This window comes from Mastacembelus armatus, chromosome 22 (genome assembly GCF_900324485.2).
Source record: "Mastacembelus armatus chromosome 22, fMasArm1.2, whole genome shotgun sequence".
NCBI lineage: Eukaryota > Metazoa > Chordata > Actinopteri > Synbranchiformes > Mastacembelidae > Mastacembelus > Mastacembelus armatus.
This window is the reverse complement of record NC_046654.1, coordinates 8,774,838-8,790,689: the sequence shown is the minus strand read 5'-3', so window position 1 is coordinate 8,790,689 and position 15,852 is coordinate 8,774,838. Positions and strand designations below refer to the sequence as shown.

Sequence of the window (15,852 nt, the reverse complement as noted above, 5' to 3'; positions counted from 1 at the left end):
CCTGGGCCCCTCTCACTCTCTCTCTCTCTCTCTCTCTCTCTCTCTCTCTCTCTCTGTCTCTCTCTCTGTCTCTGTCTCTGTCTCTCTCTCTCTCAATCTCTCTCTCTCTCTCTCTCTCTGTCTCTCTCTCCAAGTTATTTCTAGCTGCTTATCCTAAGTCAGATTATGCTGAAAACCTTAGTAACGGTTAAACTGTGGAAAAGACTTAAGTCACCCTGATCTCAGCTCTGTGGCAGGGCCTGCCTTGCAGAGCGCCTTTAGAAACCAGTGAGTGGGGAGGAGGAGCCAAAAAAAAAGTATTCCCCGCCTCCTGTGCATCCCCTCAGCCAATCAGCGTCTCTCTCTCCCAGCAGCCTTTGCCCTCATTGCTCCAGAGCTGCCTGAGCTCAGCCAATTAGCTGGCCCCTTCACTGCTTACATCACTAACTAGTCAGTTCCCTCCAGCAGCAGAGCTTCATTTTCTGATCTGCTTTTGTGCTAAAATGGAGGCTGGCCTCTCGCCTTGAGTGGATCGCCTTCCTGGTTGAGGTTTAGATGTTGACATGCAATAAATCTGGAGACAGGATGGTTGTGGATGCACCTAATTCCAATGGGCCCTTTCAGCCGGTGGCTCTCATGCACTTCAGAGGTATGTAAGGACAAATTATTCTTCCTGTATTGTCCAAGGGAATTAAGAAGAGAGGGAGCTGTGTGTTGCTGTGCTCCTGTTCCCCTCCACTGGTTACTGGCCAGAATTCACACGCTTGAGATAAGAGCATTGTTTTTGTTTTTAGAAAGCACCTCTGTGGTGTTTGAAAAGAGACTGGAGAATGGTTGTTTGTTAGGTTTGTGTGCATAGCTGTGAGACACCGGTGCTACATAAAAATCAGGTTTTACTAGCTAGCTGCTCTCTGCCCATCCCCCCGCCAAGCTGGTGATGTCAAAGGAAGTGAGGTCATAGCCCAGGGAAGGGTCTTCTCCTCAGTTTTTCATGTTTGAATGTAATTGTGTGTTTTTGTATTCATGTGTGCATTTATTCATTGTAACCTGCAAGAAAAGGCTAAAGAGGAATTAAAGTCTATATGTGTCTTTCACCTCCTTTTTCGCTGTTCGACCTGGCCCAGCATTTCTGTCACAGTCCAGTTCATCTGGGCAAATTGGTCACAGTGTGCAGGCTGTGGACTGCCACCGCTCTGCAGCAAGTCTCCGTCTCCATCTCGCCAGCCCTTTCCCCCACCATCACCCTCCTGTGAACGGCTTTAGGCACCTGCATAAGGTTTTTCGTGAAGACACTGAAATCTGAATTGCCCTTCAGTGCTTTGCCAACAAAGCACCTCTGTCAGTATGACCATGCCATCTTTGTCACAGCAGAGCAGTAACATTTAAGCATCGTGTCATCAGACTCAGGCTCTTAATGTGTGTACACTGTACTTAGTCATGTTTGAAAGGGCTGACCTGTTACCACTGTATTCAGGTGCAGCCCAGCGTTAGATCCAGCCTCAGCGAATTATTGATTACACTCTACTGAGCCACAGAAGCGGCTGCCTCAAATGACAACTCAGTGCTGGGGGAACAATCAGGTTCTCACTGCCTTCCCTCTCTTTCTTTGTGTCTCTCTCATTACATCCCTGTTCAGATCAAATGTTTTATCCAAATCTTTCCAGATTGTGTCTAGATCCAGGTGAGACAGCCTGGGGTTAATACTTAACACTGCGTGACCACGAGTGGTTTTCACTTTTCTTCTCACATGTGCTTTTGTGCATGGGAAACAGAAACTAATACTAAAAAATATGTACATTTATATATGGATATGTACAGGATTGAAAACCTGCATCTGTGTTTGAACTTTCTCAGATCTTCACAAACACACCACAAAAATGACTAGGTGGCTGGTATTTTGAGGAAAGCATTTGCATTCACACTACACAACTTGTTTAGACACCCAAATCCATGACCACCTCCTTCTGTATGTGGCTTCTGATCCCAGTGCTTCCCCAGTAGGTTTTGGGTGCGTTCGTGCCTGTATTTAAGAGACAAGTGTCACCGAAGATACATTTCAGCATCAAGTGTGAAGAAAGTCTCTAAATTTCTTTTGCTTCCTGTTTCTTTGAAATGCAAGACTTCATCTTAATAACAAGTACTGCAAAGCACTTCCCGCCATTATTCGTCACAAGGGAGCATCTAAACTGGAGCTAGGAATGTGTCTCGGCGTGGCAGTGATCTTTATGTATCCACAATGTATTCTCAGGCGTTGTTTAGCACTGCTGCCAAAATAGTTTGAATGAATAAATGAATGTTGCAGAACTTGTTTTGCTGTGCCTTTTAAAAGTGCCAGGCAGTGTAGTGACCAGTCAATGTTTATATTGATCATAACATGCTGTTGATAAAGCACGTTGCCATACCAGCCCCTAACTTCAGACTAGTAGCTGCTCATTTGACCTATTTACAAAAAACTAGACTGTGGTTCAATTGTGACTCCATATATTCATTTGTTTGTTTGTTTGTTTTTTAAAGAAGGGAGCATAGAGATCAATCTTCTTTTTTTTCCCTGTTCTTCACAAGACACAATATTCCTGTGTGGGGATGCTTGTTCTTCTCCTAAGGTTAGTTACATTAATAGAAGTCATATTGTGGTTAGGATCACAGTACTGGGTCTTTATCTGTTACACAACAACCCACTGGGTATTTTAAGAGTGTACAGAAACTTCATAACACAGGCAGACACACTTATGTAACAGGGGCAATACAAGTCCGATACGGTCAGGGGTTCATGGCATGGCAACACATTCCAGTCCAGCTGCATGCCACAGTGCGACCATCACAAATTATTACATATGTAACAACACAAAACTTCCCAAACACGCTGCACTAAAGATAAATACAGAATACAGAATTTACAAACGTAAATGTATTCTGACTGTTGCTGTTCACTTTGCAAAACAGTTGATAGGAGTTTTGACTACACAATATTGATGATGAATGTCTCTCGCGGCTTTTTGCTCAGGAGTCCCATCACACGTAGTGTTTTCTTGGCGTGACAATGACGGTCAACTCTTTATGGGAATGGCCAATAATGGCAGCTCACACTTACCCTGTCTCCTCTGGAATCCCCAACATCTCGCTGTCATCAAGATAAATTGGCCAACCTGAAACTGACACTACAGGAGTGTGTGCGTATGTGTGCGTGTGCGTGTGTGTGTGTGTGTGTGTGTGTGTGCGTGTGTGTGTGTGCGTGTTAGCGTCAGCCAAGTCTCCATTATGTCTGAATAGGATATCTCTCTTCTTACCTAGAATCTGCCTATTTGCAAGAATGTGAAGCACTTTTGTGTTAATGTGTGTGTGTGTGTGTTTGTGTGTGCAAACGCCCTCCTCTATTCTGTGCTTTGGCCTTTGTCACACTTTGTGTGCATTCACTGAAACCAGGACAGAAGTGAATAGCTTTAGCTGCGTATTAACTTGATATATTAAGCCCATGTCAAGCTTTTGATATAGAGTTATTGTTACACAACTATATAACCCAATTGGTGCCAGTTTGCTTGTTACTTTTAGTCTAATTTAAATAAGGTGCAACACAGCAACATAATACTAAGACAAAATGATTTAATATGCTATATGCATTTTTAAATGCATATGCATTAATGCATATGCATTTTTAAATGCATATAGCATATTTAGAGTCATCTCTTTGCCCTTCGCTGTTGGTTATTTATTATTTATGCCTTTATCATTTATGCCCACTGCCTCATTTTTCCTGATTCATTTGTCATTGACATATATGCCATGTAGCCTATATATCTGGGCTAATTCAGCTCATGCACTGCGACAGTGTCCTCATCATGTGCAGACATCCTCAGAGCCTCAGTGCCAGCCCATTGTTAAATCCCCACCCTTTACTGATTAGTAATTACAGGGCACAGGAACCACAGTCTTTACTGCACTGGAATGACTTGTTGGGGGTTAACACCACGGATGGTGATTATGCTGTACTGTAGTTTAGTTTTCAATGTAAGGAGGATGTGCACTGCAGTTTGTAACAGGCGGCTCCAGTGGCAGAAATATGGCAAAATCTTAATGTAAAGCAGCTGTAGGTGTAAAATCCTGTGTGCATGTGTGTAGGAAATTATACAGTAAAAATAAAAACCCATCTTGCAGCAGGTACAGAACATACAATACCAGGAGAGACATTAATGAAAGCATAGATGTCAGTCTATCTATCTAACCACATTTAAGCTTGTTTTGGTGGTGTGTTGTAAATCACTACCATCCAAATGGGAACGTCTTGATCTGACAGACCTCCTATCTGTGCTGCGTGCAGCTGCCTCTGTCAGTTACATTAGCCTGCACCTGAGTTTAGTGAGGGGATACTATGGAAGTTATGACTTCGCCTCTTATTACAGCTCCGCCTCATTCACTTTGTTTATATGAGTATTGATATTAGTCTGATAATTATGCTGGAAAGCAGAAAAAGTAACAAAAAAGCAACACAAACAGAATCACAGCTTTGTCACCAAACATCATAAGAGAGAAACAACTGCATAATTATGGTGTTACTGTGTGTTATTACTGTGTGTCACATGTGCAGGTAGGAATTTAGAGTGACCACAATTGTTGATTCCTCTTTGTGTTTTCACGTGTGAAGTGGCGACTCGGGCAAAAGAGTGTTTACAAGCTTGTACTCATGAGTGTTTGAGTGGAAATGTAGTAAAACAAGTCCTCAAACCACATGGGGCAAATATGACAGACTTAAATAGCTGGGTTTACTTCTTCTCAGCCTGTGTGTCAAATGACCAGACTGACCAATCACCTGCTTCTCAAATCCTTCATCCTTCTTCTCCTTCTCCTGTGCTTTCTCCTCTGCTCTCCTCTGCTGTTATCCTCCCCCTGGGCTCTAACCATCTCAGCCTTTCTCTCAATGCACTTTAGTCTTCATGACTCATTTGCCAGTCTACATCACTCTCTTGCTGCCTCCTGGTTCTTTTTGTATCATGTGGCTGTTTTAACCGACATCCTTGACAGTTACATCGCCCCATCTTTTCTCCTGTGACCCCTTATTCTTTGAACATGACTCCATTCTCTAATATTCTCAGCTGACTTATTTCATCACCATGTAGCCTTGTTGTGTCTTCAATTTACTGTCTGTCCTCCCTGGACTCTTTCTCTGTTTTTTTTTTGTTTTTTTTTCCACCTACCTCATTTTTTTTGCTCTGGTCTTTCTTTAGATGTGGCCCCCGCGGAACAGGAGAAGCTGTTCATCCAGAAACTACGACAGTGCTGCGTCCTTTTTGACTTCCTGTCTGACCCGCTGAGCGACCTGAAATGGAAGGAAGTGAAGCGGGCGGCGCTGAGCGAAATGGTGGAGTACATCACCCACAACAGGAATGTCATCACAGAGCCCATCTACCCAGAGGTGGTGCACATGGTCAGTGAAGCTGGAGGAAGGGATTATGTTTGCAGTTAAAGATGAAAATGAGGTTGAAATTGAGAATAGGAGAATAGAAAAGTTGTGATTGCTGGGTAATGCTGGGAGGGAAATAGGAAACACGATTATGCATGGATTAACAGTGGGTCTGTGGCACAGACCGGTAGAGTGGGTCGTCCACTAACCGAAGGGTCAGTGGTTTGGGCTTGGCTTCTCTGGTCCACATGGGAAAGACATTGAACTCCCAGTTGGTCCCAGTGGGTTTTCCATTGGTGTGTGATTGTGTGTGAGAATGGTTGAATGGTCAAATAGTGTAAAGCACTGTGAGTGCACTGTAGTGTGTAGAAAAGCGATATATAAGTATAATCCATTGACCGTGTCATGTTTGGATGAGACTTTTGCTTCTGAGGGCAGACATGCTGGCTCCTTTAAAGCATAAACCTCTAATCATCTATTATTGTTGCGATTTGTTCCATTAATAAGCTTGCTGCTGCCGTCCACGCTATTTATCGAGAGTGAAGTCATTTTAAAGCCAAAGAATACAAGGGATAAAAATATCAAGCTGAAATTATCAGTTCCATCGTTCAGCAACTTTTTTGATAATTGATTGTCTTTTTTTCTTTGTTTTTTTTTTCTTTGCCAAAAAGGATTTGCTGGCCCTTGCTTTTCAACTTGGTAGATTTATTGTTTGTCTTCGTCATATACATTAGTAAGTGAAGAATTTTAGGGGTTTGGCAGGGAGAAATGATTGATCTGAATTCAAATGGGCCCTTATTTTTTAATTTATTTTACTATTTCCTGACATTTTGAAACCAAAAACAGGTGATTGATTTTGTGAAATAATGACTAGGTTAATTGCTGATGAAAATAATAATTAGTTGCATGCCCAGACTTGACGAGATTTTGACAGATGTTTTTCCTCTGGTTTTGGTTTCTTCTATTATCTATAAACCTATTGGTCAAATAGATTAAAGCAGCCGGACTCCTCAGCTCATTTATCTTTTTTTTTTTTTTAAATAAACGTTTAATGTAATAATAATCTGCAAATGTTACTGTTTTTTTTTTTCCCTCTGTTACCAGTTGACATAACCCCTACACTCTGTACAGCTTTAATATGTCAGAGGGTCTTTCTGTGTGAAGTTTAACAGAAACAAGTGATTTGTTTTGAATTAATGGAAGAATTAATTCAACAGAGAATCCAAGCAAAACAAGATTATTATGATGATGGATGTCCTGCTTCGATGTTGCCGTAAACATGAAAACACAGAAGTTTTAGAAATCAACGCTTCTGTTGCTGCTACTTTCTTTTCATCATCATAGCTGACAGCAGATTTACTGCAATCACGATAGTTCCATTTACAGTCTCCACTGTGGAATCAATGCATCTCCGCACCTTGTCCTGGGCTGAAGTGGCGCACAGCCAGGACAGTCTATCTACCTTGTAGTTTGTCTTTTCAAACAAGGCTTCCAGTGTTTTAGTAGGCCACCTGCACTGTCCCATGATCTGCCTGGCAGGGAACAGCAGCCGCAGGGGAGTCAGTTGATGCTGAGAGAGACCAGAAACACAACACACTTGGATTATTGTGGGCCAAACACTTGGAGGCCAGTTGTAAGGACAAAGTTAACATTAACCTAAAAATTAAAAAAAATCTTTTTTATCTGAGATGAGACATTTCATAAACGTTTGATTAAAGTTACAATTATTCTGGACTTTTCCATTACGTTATTTTTGGCAAAATAAAGAATCAAGATTTAGCAGAAACTTGGAAATGAAGAAATGTGACACTAGGAGCTGAATAAATTAGTTGTACTCATATGATGGCAGCATTTAGAGACAACCTTTACACAAGCACTGCTCTCACACATCAGCCTATGTGGAGACTGGCTGGAGAAGGCTGAGCTCTAGGTTTTTCAGTAACAGAAATGCTGCTGTTTGGTTGCATGTGTTGATTTAAGTGAGCAAATTATAATAAATTCCATCAGAGTTTATGAAAGGAATTCAAAAATCTGTCTTAGAGTCTAAACAGTTTTAAAGTGCAATCAGTTGATGTGGGTTTACCCGTTTGTCATGGCAGTAAACGTTTATTCAGGAATTGGAGAGTTCTGCCAGGAAGTCAAGGTTTAGCCGTATGTGTGTGTTCATAATTTAAAAGTACTGTAGTTATTTGCAATTTTTTAACTTTTTCAATTCATCATATTAATTTAGGTCTGTTGCTGGGGGGCAAAGCAGTCCTTAACATTATGCTGGTTGAGATGTGTGTGTATGTGTGTGTTGTTTTTGTTTTTTTTCACTATCCTGGCCTAACCTTGGTAGCGTCATTGGCATTATTTTTCCAAACTTAAATTGGTATTTTATTGATATTTGCTGCATGAGCTCTGGCTCAGGGTTATTAAAACAAAAGGATGTTGAGTTAAATAGCATTCTGCCCAAGGGAATAAACATTCATAATATTATTTTGGTTTCTGTCTTCTTCCAGTTTGCTGTGAATATGTTCAGAACGTTGCCTCCATCGTCCAACCCTACTGGAGCGGAGTTTGATCCAGAGGAAGACGAGCCGACACTTGAAGCTGCATGGCCACACCTCCAGGTTGACATTTTAATCGTCCGCAAAACATTTTCCACGTGATTAATCTTAACGAAGTAGAGACTCTGAACAAAGCTCAAGCAAATAATATTCTGTAGTTTACTGTCTTTATTAATGTTGTATAGATACAGTATAAAAAGAAATGAATCAACAGTTTTCATACTGTTGCTCACCTGGTATTCAAAAACAGCATGATTGTCTGAGCATTTATGGAGCAGTATTGAACATCATGCACACTCCCCCTGATTGTGCTTGAGTTTCTTCCCCTGATTACAGTTTTTTTTTTTTCTCTCGCAGCTCGTCTATGAATTTTTCCTTAGGTTTTTAGAATCTCCGGACTTTCAGCCTAACATAGCAAAGAAATACATCGATCAGAAATTTGTTATGCAGGTAGGAAAAGAAAACTTTGCCAAACTTTCAGCTTGTCCTATAGAAAATCTAAATTAAAAGACACAGTTTGTGACTGTGGTAACATTTCATTTTTCTTGCCTTCAGCTCCTAGAACTATTTGACAGTGAGGATCCCAGAGAGAGAGATTTCCTCAAAACTACGCTCCACAGGATCTACGGAAAGTTCCTGGGCCTGAGAGCGTACATCAGAAAACAAATCAATAACATTTTCTATAGGTCAGTACAGTTCTCCCACTGTTTTTAAACACCAAGATATATGGTCAATATATGAATCATTTTGTTAATATGGAGCCTGTGTATTACAGGTTTATCTATGAGACAGAGCACCATAATGGCATAGCTGAACTACTGGAAATACTTGGAAGGTATGACCCTTAAAGTTACAAACTTTGTGAAATACAGCTGTAATGTTTATATTAAATTGTTCTATTCATTTCTATGAATCATCACACAAGAACCATGAGGTTTAATTGCATATGATTTTTTTGTTTTAAAAGTTTAAATTATGATGCACTGTCATAAACTGTTTTGGTGGTTCTTCTATGTTTGTTTCACAGCATAATTAATGGATTTGCCTTACCACTGAAAGAAGAGCACAAGATTTTCCTGTTGAAGGTTTTATTGCCTCTGCACAAAGTCAAATCACTCAGTGTCTACCATCCACAAGTAAGTTTGCAGAACACTTATATTTAGGTTTAACATCACTTTCATACTACGAAGCAGGGCATTTTTAACTTTAATACAAAGACTTTCAACAGTTTAATGAGTTTTATATGTTTATATGTTTGCAGCTGGCCTACTGCGTGGTGCAGTTTTTGGAAAAGGACAGCACTCTCACTGAGCCGGTATGTCAAAAAAAAGAAATCTGGTGGTAGACTAATTTTCATTTCTTTGTGTAATATTGCTTGCTCAAACTTCTTATGTAATGTATGTAAATTCATTTGAAAATTTGGAGCTTGTTTTAGGTGTTTTGGATTGTTTTCCAAGATAATGAGTTCCTGAATTGTGGTTATGCAACATTAGAATTCTTTGTTCTTTATCACAACAGGTGGTAATGGCTCTCCTAAAGTACTGGCCAAAGACTCACAGTCCCAAGGAAGTCATGTTCCTCAATGAGCTGGAGGAGATCCTGGATGTTATCGAGCCCTCCGAGTTTGTCAAGGTGCAGGAGCCTCTGTTCAGACAGCTGGCCAAGTGTGTGTCCAGCCCGCACTTCCAGGTAACTTTCTAACAATATTACTTTTATACCTCAGGGAAGAAACTATTCAGGGACCTGACTGAATTTTGTTTTAAATATTGTTTTGTGTAGGTGGCAGAGAGAGCCCTGTACTACTGGAACAATGAGTACATCATGAGTCTGATCAGCGACAATGCGGCAAAGATTCTGCCAATTATGTTCCCTGCTCTGTACCGTAACTCTAAGACCCACTGGAACAAGTAAGAACCTGGAGTTTAGCACCTCCACACAGGCTGCACTAATGTCCCTAAACACTCTGTGTGTACTTCACACTCCATGTAACACCTGTTGGTCACAATGCCTGATAAAATAACTCACATAACTGACCTCTGAATTGTGGGTAGATATTTGAGCTTGGTCACCACATGTACTTAAATGTATCTTATTTTATAATGAAAAGACCAGTGATGCCTTTAAACCATTGGAACTATCGGTGCAAAGAGCATTTTTTAATGGGTGATTTACGTTTGCAGTACAACACAAGACTTGTAGAAGAGTAATTGTTCACAATTTCATCTTAAGCTGCTTCACATTAAACAGAAAGTGTCACAACCAATATTTTACAGCTTTATATATATATATATATATATATATATTTTTTTTTTTTTTATCAGTGCATAATTTAAAATGACTCTAGTTATTTACAAGTGTCATATTTTTTTTTAATTTATTATTAATTCATCATATGAATTTAGGTTTGGTGTAGGAGGCAAAACAAACCTTTACATTAATGTGTGTGTGGGTGTGTGTTCGTTCGTTCACAGGACCATCCACGGCCTCATCTACAATGCTCTGAAGCTGTTCATGGAGATGAATCAGAAGCTCTTTGATGACTGCACACAGCAATTTAGGGCTGAGAAGAACAAGTAGGCTGCCATACAGACTATTCTCCCACTCAATTAATCTTTTAAAAACCCCTGAGTGACACATAATTGCAAACAGCCTTAAGACTGCATCTGACTGAGCGTGGGGTTTATCAATGGAGCGGAACAGATCATTGACCGGAGAATTGGTGCTTTGTTTTTTGTTTTTAAACAGAGAAAAGGCGAAGTCAAAAGAACGTGAAGAGGCTTGGATCAAAATCGAGAACCTAGCCAAGTCAAATCCACAGGTAAGCAGTGACGCGTGCATGTGTGCGTGTGTAAATGTTAAATAAGTGTCTTGTGTTTTCTGTGTTCTTGTGTTTCCCTTTCCAACTCATTCTGTTTAGGTTTGCTTAGAATTCATTTGTTCTCTCTTTAATATGGTGGCTAAAGATTTCCAAATTGCACTGCTGGTAAAAATGGGAAGATCTTGACGAATGCTCTAAGAATGTGTTTAGTTGTGGTGAATAGCGTCACTAAAAGTCTGACTTGCCTTCTGAGTAACAATACACCGATTAAAAATCCTGCTTTGGAAATTCCCTTGTTCTTTTCCCAAAACTGATGTTAATCATTCCACTCTAGCACAATTTTTGGGAATATTTATATATTCGCTGTCTGTCAGGAAATAGGATAATAAGAAAATTTATACCACTCTCGTGATATGTTACGGTAAATTTGGAGCTTTCAGGTGCTGTAAAATAGTGAACTTTTAGAGGTGTTTATAGGGGGATTTACAGTACATTCCTTTTGGTAGAACCAGGCTAACTGCCCCCTCCTGTTTCCAGTCACTGTGCTGAGCTACCAGGCTTGAAAGTGACATTAATCTTCTCAACTCTGAAAGCAGAAAACAAATAAGCTGTATTTCACCAAATGTCAAACTAGTCTGTTATATATGCAACAAAATTTGTACATTTTCAATGGTAATGTGCCATGAAGGATTGGAGTTCATTTTTAATGTAATGTTCTATTATAAGGCTTGCTGGAACCCTCATCAAATCAGTGTCGAAAACTGTTTGTACACCTCTAAGGCTAAACCATACAAGACTGATAGCTGCAATAAATCAGTTTCTTGTCTTTAGCTAGTTTGGAGCTTCTAGATTCATTCTATTTTGCATGCAACTTAAAGTCTTCTCTCTGTCCTTTTGTGTTTTTGTTTTTGTTTCCCTTTCTTTTCAACATAGTTCTCTATGTATGTTGATTCCTCTGACCTCAATAGTCCTGTAGCAATGGAGACGGATGTCCCTTTGATAGAAGATGTTCAGAGGCTAAAAAAGACAGTTGAGGAGGGCGCGACTCAGGTAAACCTGACTCTGTTCCTCCTATAATCACTATCCAGTGATAGATTTGTTTTTTCTAAAGCTTGCAATGTCTTCTTATCAAAGCTGCTTTATAATTATCATGATAAACTTTATAAATTATAGTCTTTGCTTTTAGTGTATCTTCTATTATCAGCTTACATAAAATGCAAAAATGAAGCAAATCTGGACTATACATGGGAATCACAAGCTTTTCTGTTTGTGTTTACCTTCCCTTGCATGTTGTCTAAATAGCATGAAGTCCCTATGTAGTCTATATGAGTAAGCTATTATGTAAAAAATGACCACATTAACAATGTTTGGTTTATTTATAATATATTTTACAGTAATTTGTTGTAACAATAATAGTTTGACAAATTGGTAAAACCCAGTCTCTTATCGTAACAAAATTAAAAAGGAACTAATATTTTATAATACTTTATGAACACCTGTTTAGTCTTAATAATTGAACAGTTACCCAGTTTACTGGTTCACTTATGTTTTACACAATTTATGGAATTATTTATCTTATTCATTTCATATTGAAGACTTTGGGGATCCATAAATTTAGGGAATGAGGTCTGATCTTGTGTAGCTAAATTACTGATGTTTTCCAGGTATGGTGGCTCACTGCCTGATGATTTAAGTCTATTAATCTTGGTTTTCCACTGTTAATTTGATTTTGATGTATGTAACTGAGTTGTGTTCAAGCCATTGGGCTTTGTGTCAAAGATACAATCACAACGCGGACAATTTGACACGTTGACGGAGGATGATGATATGAAATGATCTAATGAAGCCTAAAACTGCCCTCGCTTGTTTTCCGTCTCTGTGTGACAGTTGCAGCATGACCAGCGGAAAGAGCGACCCATGGTGCGACGCAAATCTGAGTTGCCTCAGGATATCTACACCACAAAAGCCTTGGAGTCCCACCGCAGAGCTGAAGACATGTTGACTACCCGTGATGGACTCTAGGTCCCGCTACCTGCTGGCTCTTGGTTCAACTGCCCCTTCCACCCTGAGCCATGGATAGCCATGGACATCCTCTTTGCCCCAGTGTCAGAATTACTCCCTCTGACTCACGTTGGGCTTCCTTTCCCTGTTCCCATCATCATGTTTCCCAGAATTTTTAGTTCTACTTCATTCTCCATTCCTGCTGCCCCTGTGCAGAAGTCCTATGTCCACTTCTCTCAGATTTCTGCTTTCTCAGGTTTTTTCCTTTATTTGGAGAGGAGCGGGTGCGTGTTTGTGTGTTTTGCGTTTCTGTGTCTTTTAGCCCTTGTCACATTTAGTGTGTTGTCCCATTATTGTCGCCTCTCACCTTCCTTTTTTCCCTCCACACCCTTTGCACTCACAGAAATGTGGAGCCTGGGAGTGTGGCTGTCACGACACTGGTTCCTTAATTCCTTCTTGCAAATGTGTTCACAAACGAATGGACGCAGTCACATAGGAACTGACTGACTCACTGTCTAAGGATCATCCCTTGGTCTCTGATTGGTTCTTTTCTGTCAAAGGGAACAATGTTTAAATGAAAGGCAAGACTTTTTTTTTTGTTTGTTTTGTTTTTTTTTTTGCTTAGTGCTCATCTTGACATCTTCTCAGTGCCAAGACTGTGCTCTTTGTTCTGTTTTTTTTTTTTTTTTTTTTTTTTTTCTTGTAACCTCAAGTGGGACACCTGCCTTTGACTTTAGTCACTGGTGTTTGAAAGATTTTTTTTTAAAAATTTTTTTATTTTAGTACACTTAATTAAGACCAAACTGAGGCCTGTCCTTATTAGCCTTGCATTGTCCAGGAAAGATGGAAAGGAAAGGGGAAGTTATCCTATGGACACACTTTTCCATTTTATTGTTTTTGTGCCATATGCCGCTATTTTATATCTTTGCTTACTTATGTTCATTGGCAATATTTGAAAACAAACATGACCATAGTGAGGTTTAGATGGTTCAAACAATGGTACTCACTGTTTTCGAGTTTAGATGAGGATAAACCAGAATGAAAGTTTTTTTTGGGGGGGGGGGGGGGGGGGGCTCCCTTAGTTGCTTTAGCAGCATCCTGGGCTTGGATGTAGCAAGGTGTGTGTGTGTGTGTGTGTGTGTGTGCGCGTGTGTGTGCGTGTGCACCCTGTATTACTCACATTGTGAGGACCGAAACCTGTTTATACACTCACGTTGTGAGGACCAGATGCTGATAAATCATTGAACTGTATGTTGGTGACTTAGGGGTAAGGTTAGGGTTAGGGTAAATCTTCAGGAAAGGAATGCAAGTCCATGTAAAGTCCCCATCAGGAATGAATATGTGCGTGTATGTGTAAAATGAATTGGGATGCTATATGCTTGTGTTGAATGGGAAAGGAGGCACAGATCTGTACTGTCATGTGTGTCTCAGCACCTAAAAACTGCAGACCCTGTTGTTTTTGTTTTTGTTTTTAGTAGCCGTTACTAAGTCTGGACCTCTGTTCATTAGGCTTCTTTATAAAGTGCATGAATGTGTAATGGTATTGTATGCTAAGATTTTAAAGTCCTCGTTATGAATTAAAATCAAATAATTTATTCTCAAACATAAGATCTAGTAGAGTCATAAGTATTTCCATTACTGACATATAATGTTACACAAATGTCTTGATGAGAGCTACCAAAATTTGAAAGGTGTAGCATGTTTGTGTTGCTACCATCCTCAGTTGTCTATTTTGCAGGTTATATATGGTGTCCCCTCAGTGAGGAAGTTAGAAATGTCTTCCAGTCAGTACCATTGTTTAAACTGAAGAGGTCTGCTAGATTTCTTCATATTTGACGTGTTCTTTCTTTGTCTTGTCTTTGGAGGTTAGTAGCATGGATGCCAGGTTTTGGATTTTTTATTTTTCTGGCCATTCAGGATTCCCAAGGCTGAAACAGACTGGTATAAAATGGCCATAAAAATGCCAGATGCTGAAAATAAACTGAAATAGTGACTTGGCTTGTTAACTGTATTAATACTGTATTTGCTTGAGTGCAAAAAGATGTAAATTAAAACTACCATGTTAAACATGTATCATTTACCCTGGAGGAATGCCATTCACCAAACCAATTTATTTCTGTTGTCGAGGTCATTGCATTTATGAAACAGCCCTGCTTCCTGGGAAAGATGTTTTATGGATTTTATGAGTTAGTCAGAGATGTTTGAGGTTTATTTTAGTGCTGAAAAACAAGTCATCCTTGTTAACAAAACGATGATTTGAAAATGATTTGGTGGCTTGTTGTCTTTCTGCAGAATCTTTGCAGATCTTCTAATTTTAACGTATTATTTCCAAAACATGATAACTTAAAGTGTCCTTTTGTATGTGATCTGTACTATATGATTCATTTAATATTGTATATATGATTTACCTTGTTTCATGTAGTGTTATATATCTAGATTAATTTTGTACAAATTGTCCCTCTGTACAGAATAAAACATCATTAGCAAGTGAAAGAAGTCAATCTGGCACATACAGTCTTATTTCTCCTGTTTTGCCGATGCTTTTAGTGATAAATATTTTTAATATTAAATTATGCAAAGTTTTGTCCCTCCTCCGAACAACTGACACATGTTCATGCCTGCTGTGTGCTCCTGGATGACTTCAGGTCATGGCTCATTAGTAGGATGAAGAGATTATTTGAATAATGTATACACATTTGTTTAATATATACATGGAAATTAAAACTTTTCTTCATTTCCCTGTTTTGCATCCTTTAAAATAAAAGCACAAAATAAATTAGAAAGTCCATTGAAAAAACTGGGGAAGTTTCCTCAAAACTGCAACTGTTTTAAATGATTTTTGGATTTTAATCATATTTGTGCTCTTATTTGGTCAAGAAATACTTTGGCAATGGGCTGCTGTGAACACAAGGGGGAGGCAGATAGCTGAAATGGTCATTTAACTGAAGGCCATCTTATCTATGACTGTATCCAAATTTGATCTGGAATTCTGTAATTAACAACAAAACAATATTCACAAAAATAAAAACTAATTGAACTTTAAAGTTCAATTGGGCCATTGATGGTAATTTGCAATTTGTTGCCATTATAATCACTCTTACAAGATCATT

At 39.3% G+C, this 15,852-nt stretch overlaps 1 protein-coding gene across 3 annotated transcripts; it reads left to right on the top strand.

The window, feature by feature from the left end:
- Positions 1 to 439: 439 nt before the first annotated feature.
- On the top strand, positions 440 to 13,780 carry ppp2r5ca (protein phosphatase 2, regulatory subunit B', gamma a). Of its 3 annotated transcripts, none has more exons than XM_026305016.1 (14): positions 440 to 628; positions 5,199 to 5,398; positions 7,876 to 7,986; positions 8,281 to 8,373; positions 8,479 to 8,609; positions 8,699 to 8,758; positions 8,951 to 9,059; positions 9,185 to 9,238; positions 9,442 to 9,612; positions 9,703 to 9,830; positions 10,395 to 10,496; positions 10,669 to 10,741; positions 11,675 to 11,791; positions 12,629 to 13,780. In XM_026305016.1, exons 1-14 carry the CDS (start codon positions 535 to 537, stop codon positions 12,761 to 12,763), a joined length of 1,578 nt encoding a protein of 525 aa, XP_026160801.1. In that variant the 5' UTR covers positions 440 to 534; the 3' UTR covers positions 12,764 to 13,780. The 3 variants fall into 3 exon arrangements, with proteins under 3 accessions (XP_026160801.1, XP_026160820.1, XP_026160811.1); XM_026305035.1 differs by having other exon boundaries at positions 11,710 to 11,791; positions 12,629 to 12,767; XM_026305026.1 differs by lacking the exon at positions 11,675 to 11,791.
- The last annotated feature ends 2,072 nt before the right edge of the window (positions 13,781 to 15,852 follow it).

Excerpts from the sequence above, each read along its gene's own strand:
- ppp2r5ca (XM_026305016.1), top strand. The coding sequence starts at position 535 with ATGTTGACATGCAATAAATCTGGAGACAGGATGGTTGTGGATGCACCT. Across the intron at positions 7,987-8,280 it reads CTGCATGGCCACACCTCCAG|CTCGTCTATGAATTTTTCCT; the intron begins GTTGACATTTTA and ends TTTCTCTCGCAG. Across the intron at positions 9,831-10,394 it reads TCTAAGACCCACTGGAACAA|GACCATCCACGGCCTCATCT; the intron begins GTAAGAACCTGG and ends GTTCGTTCACAG.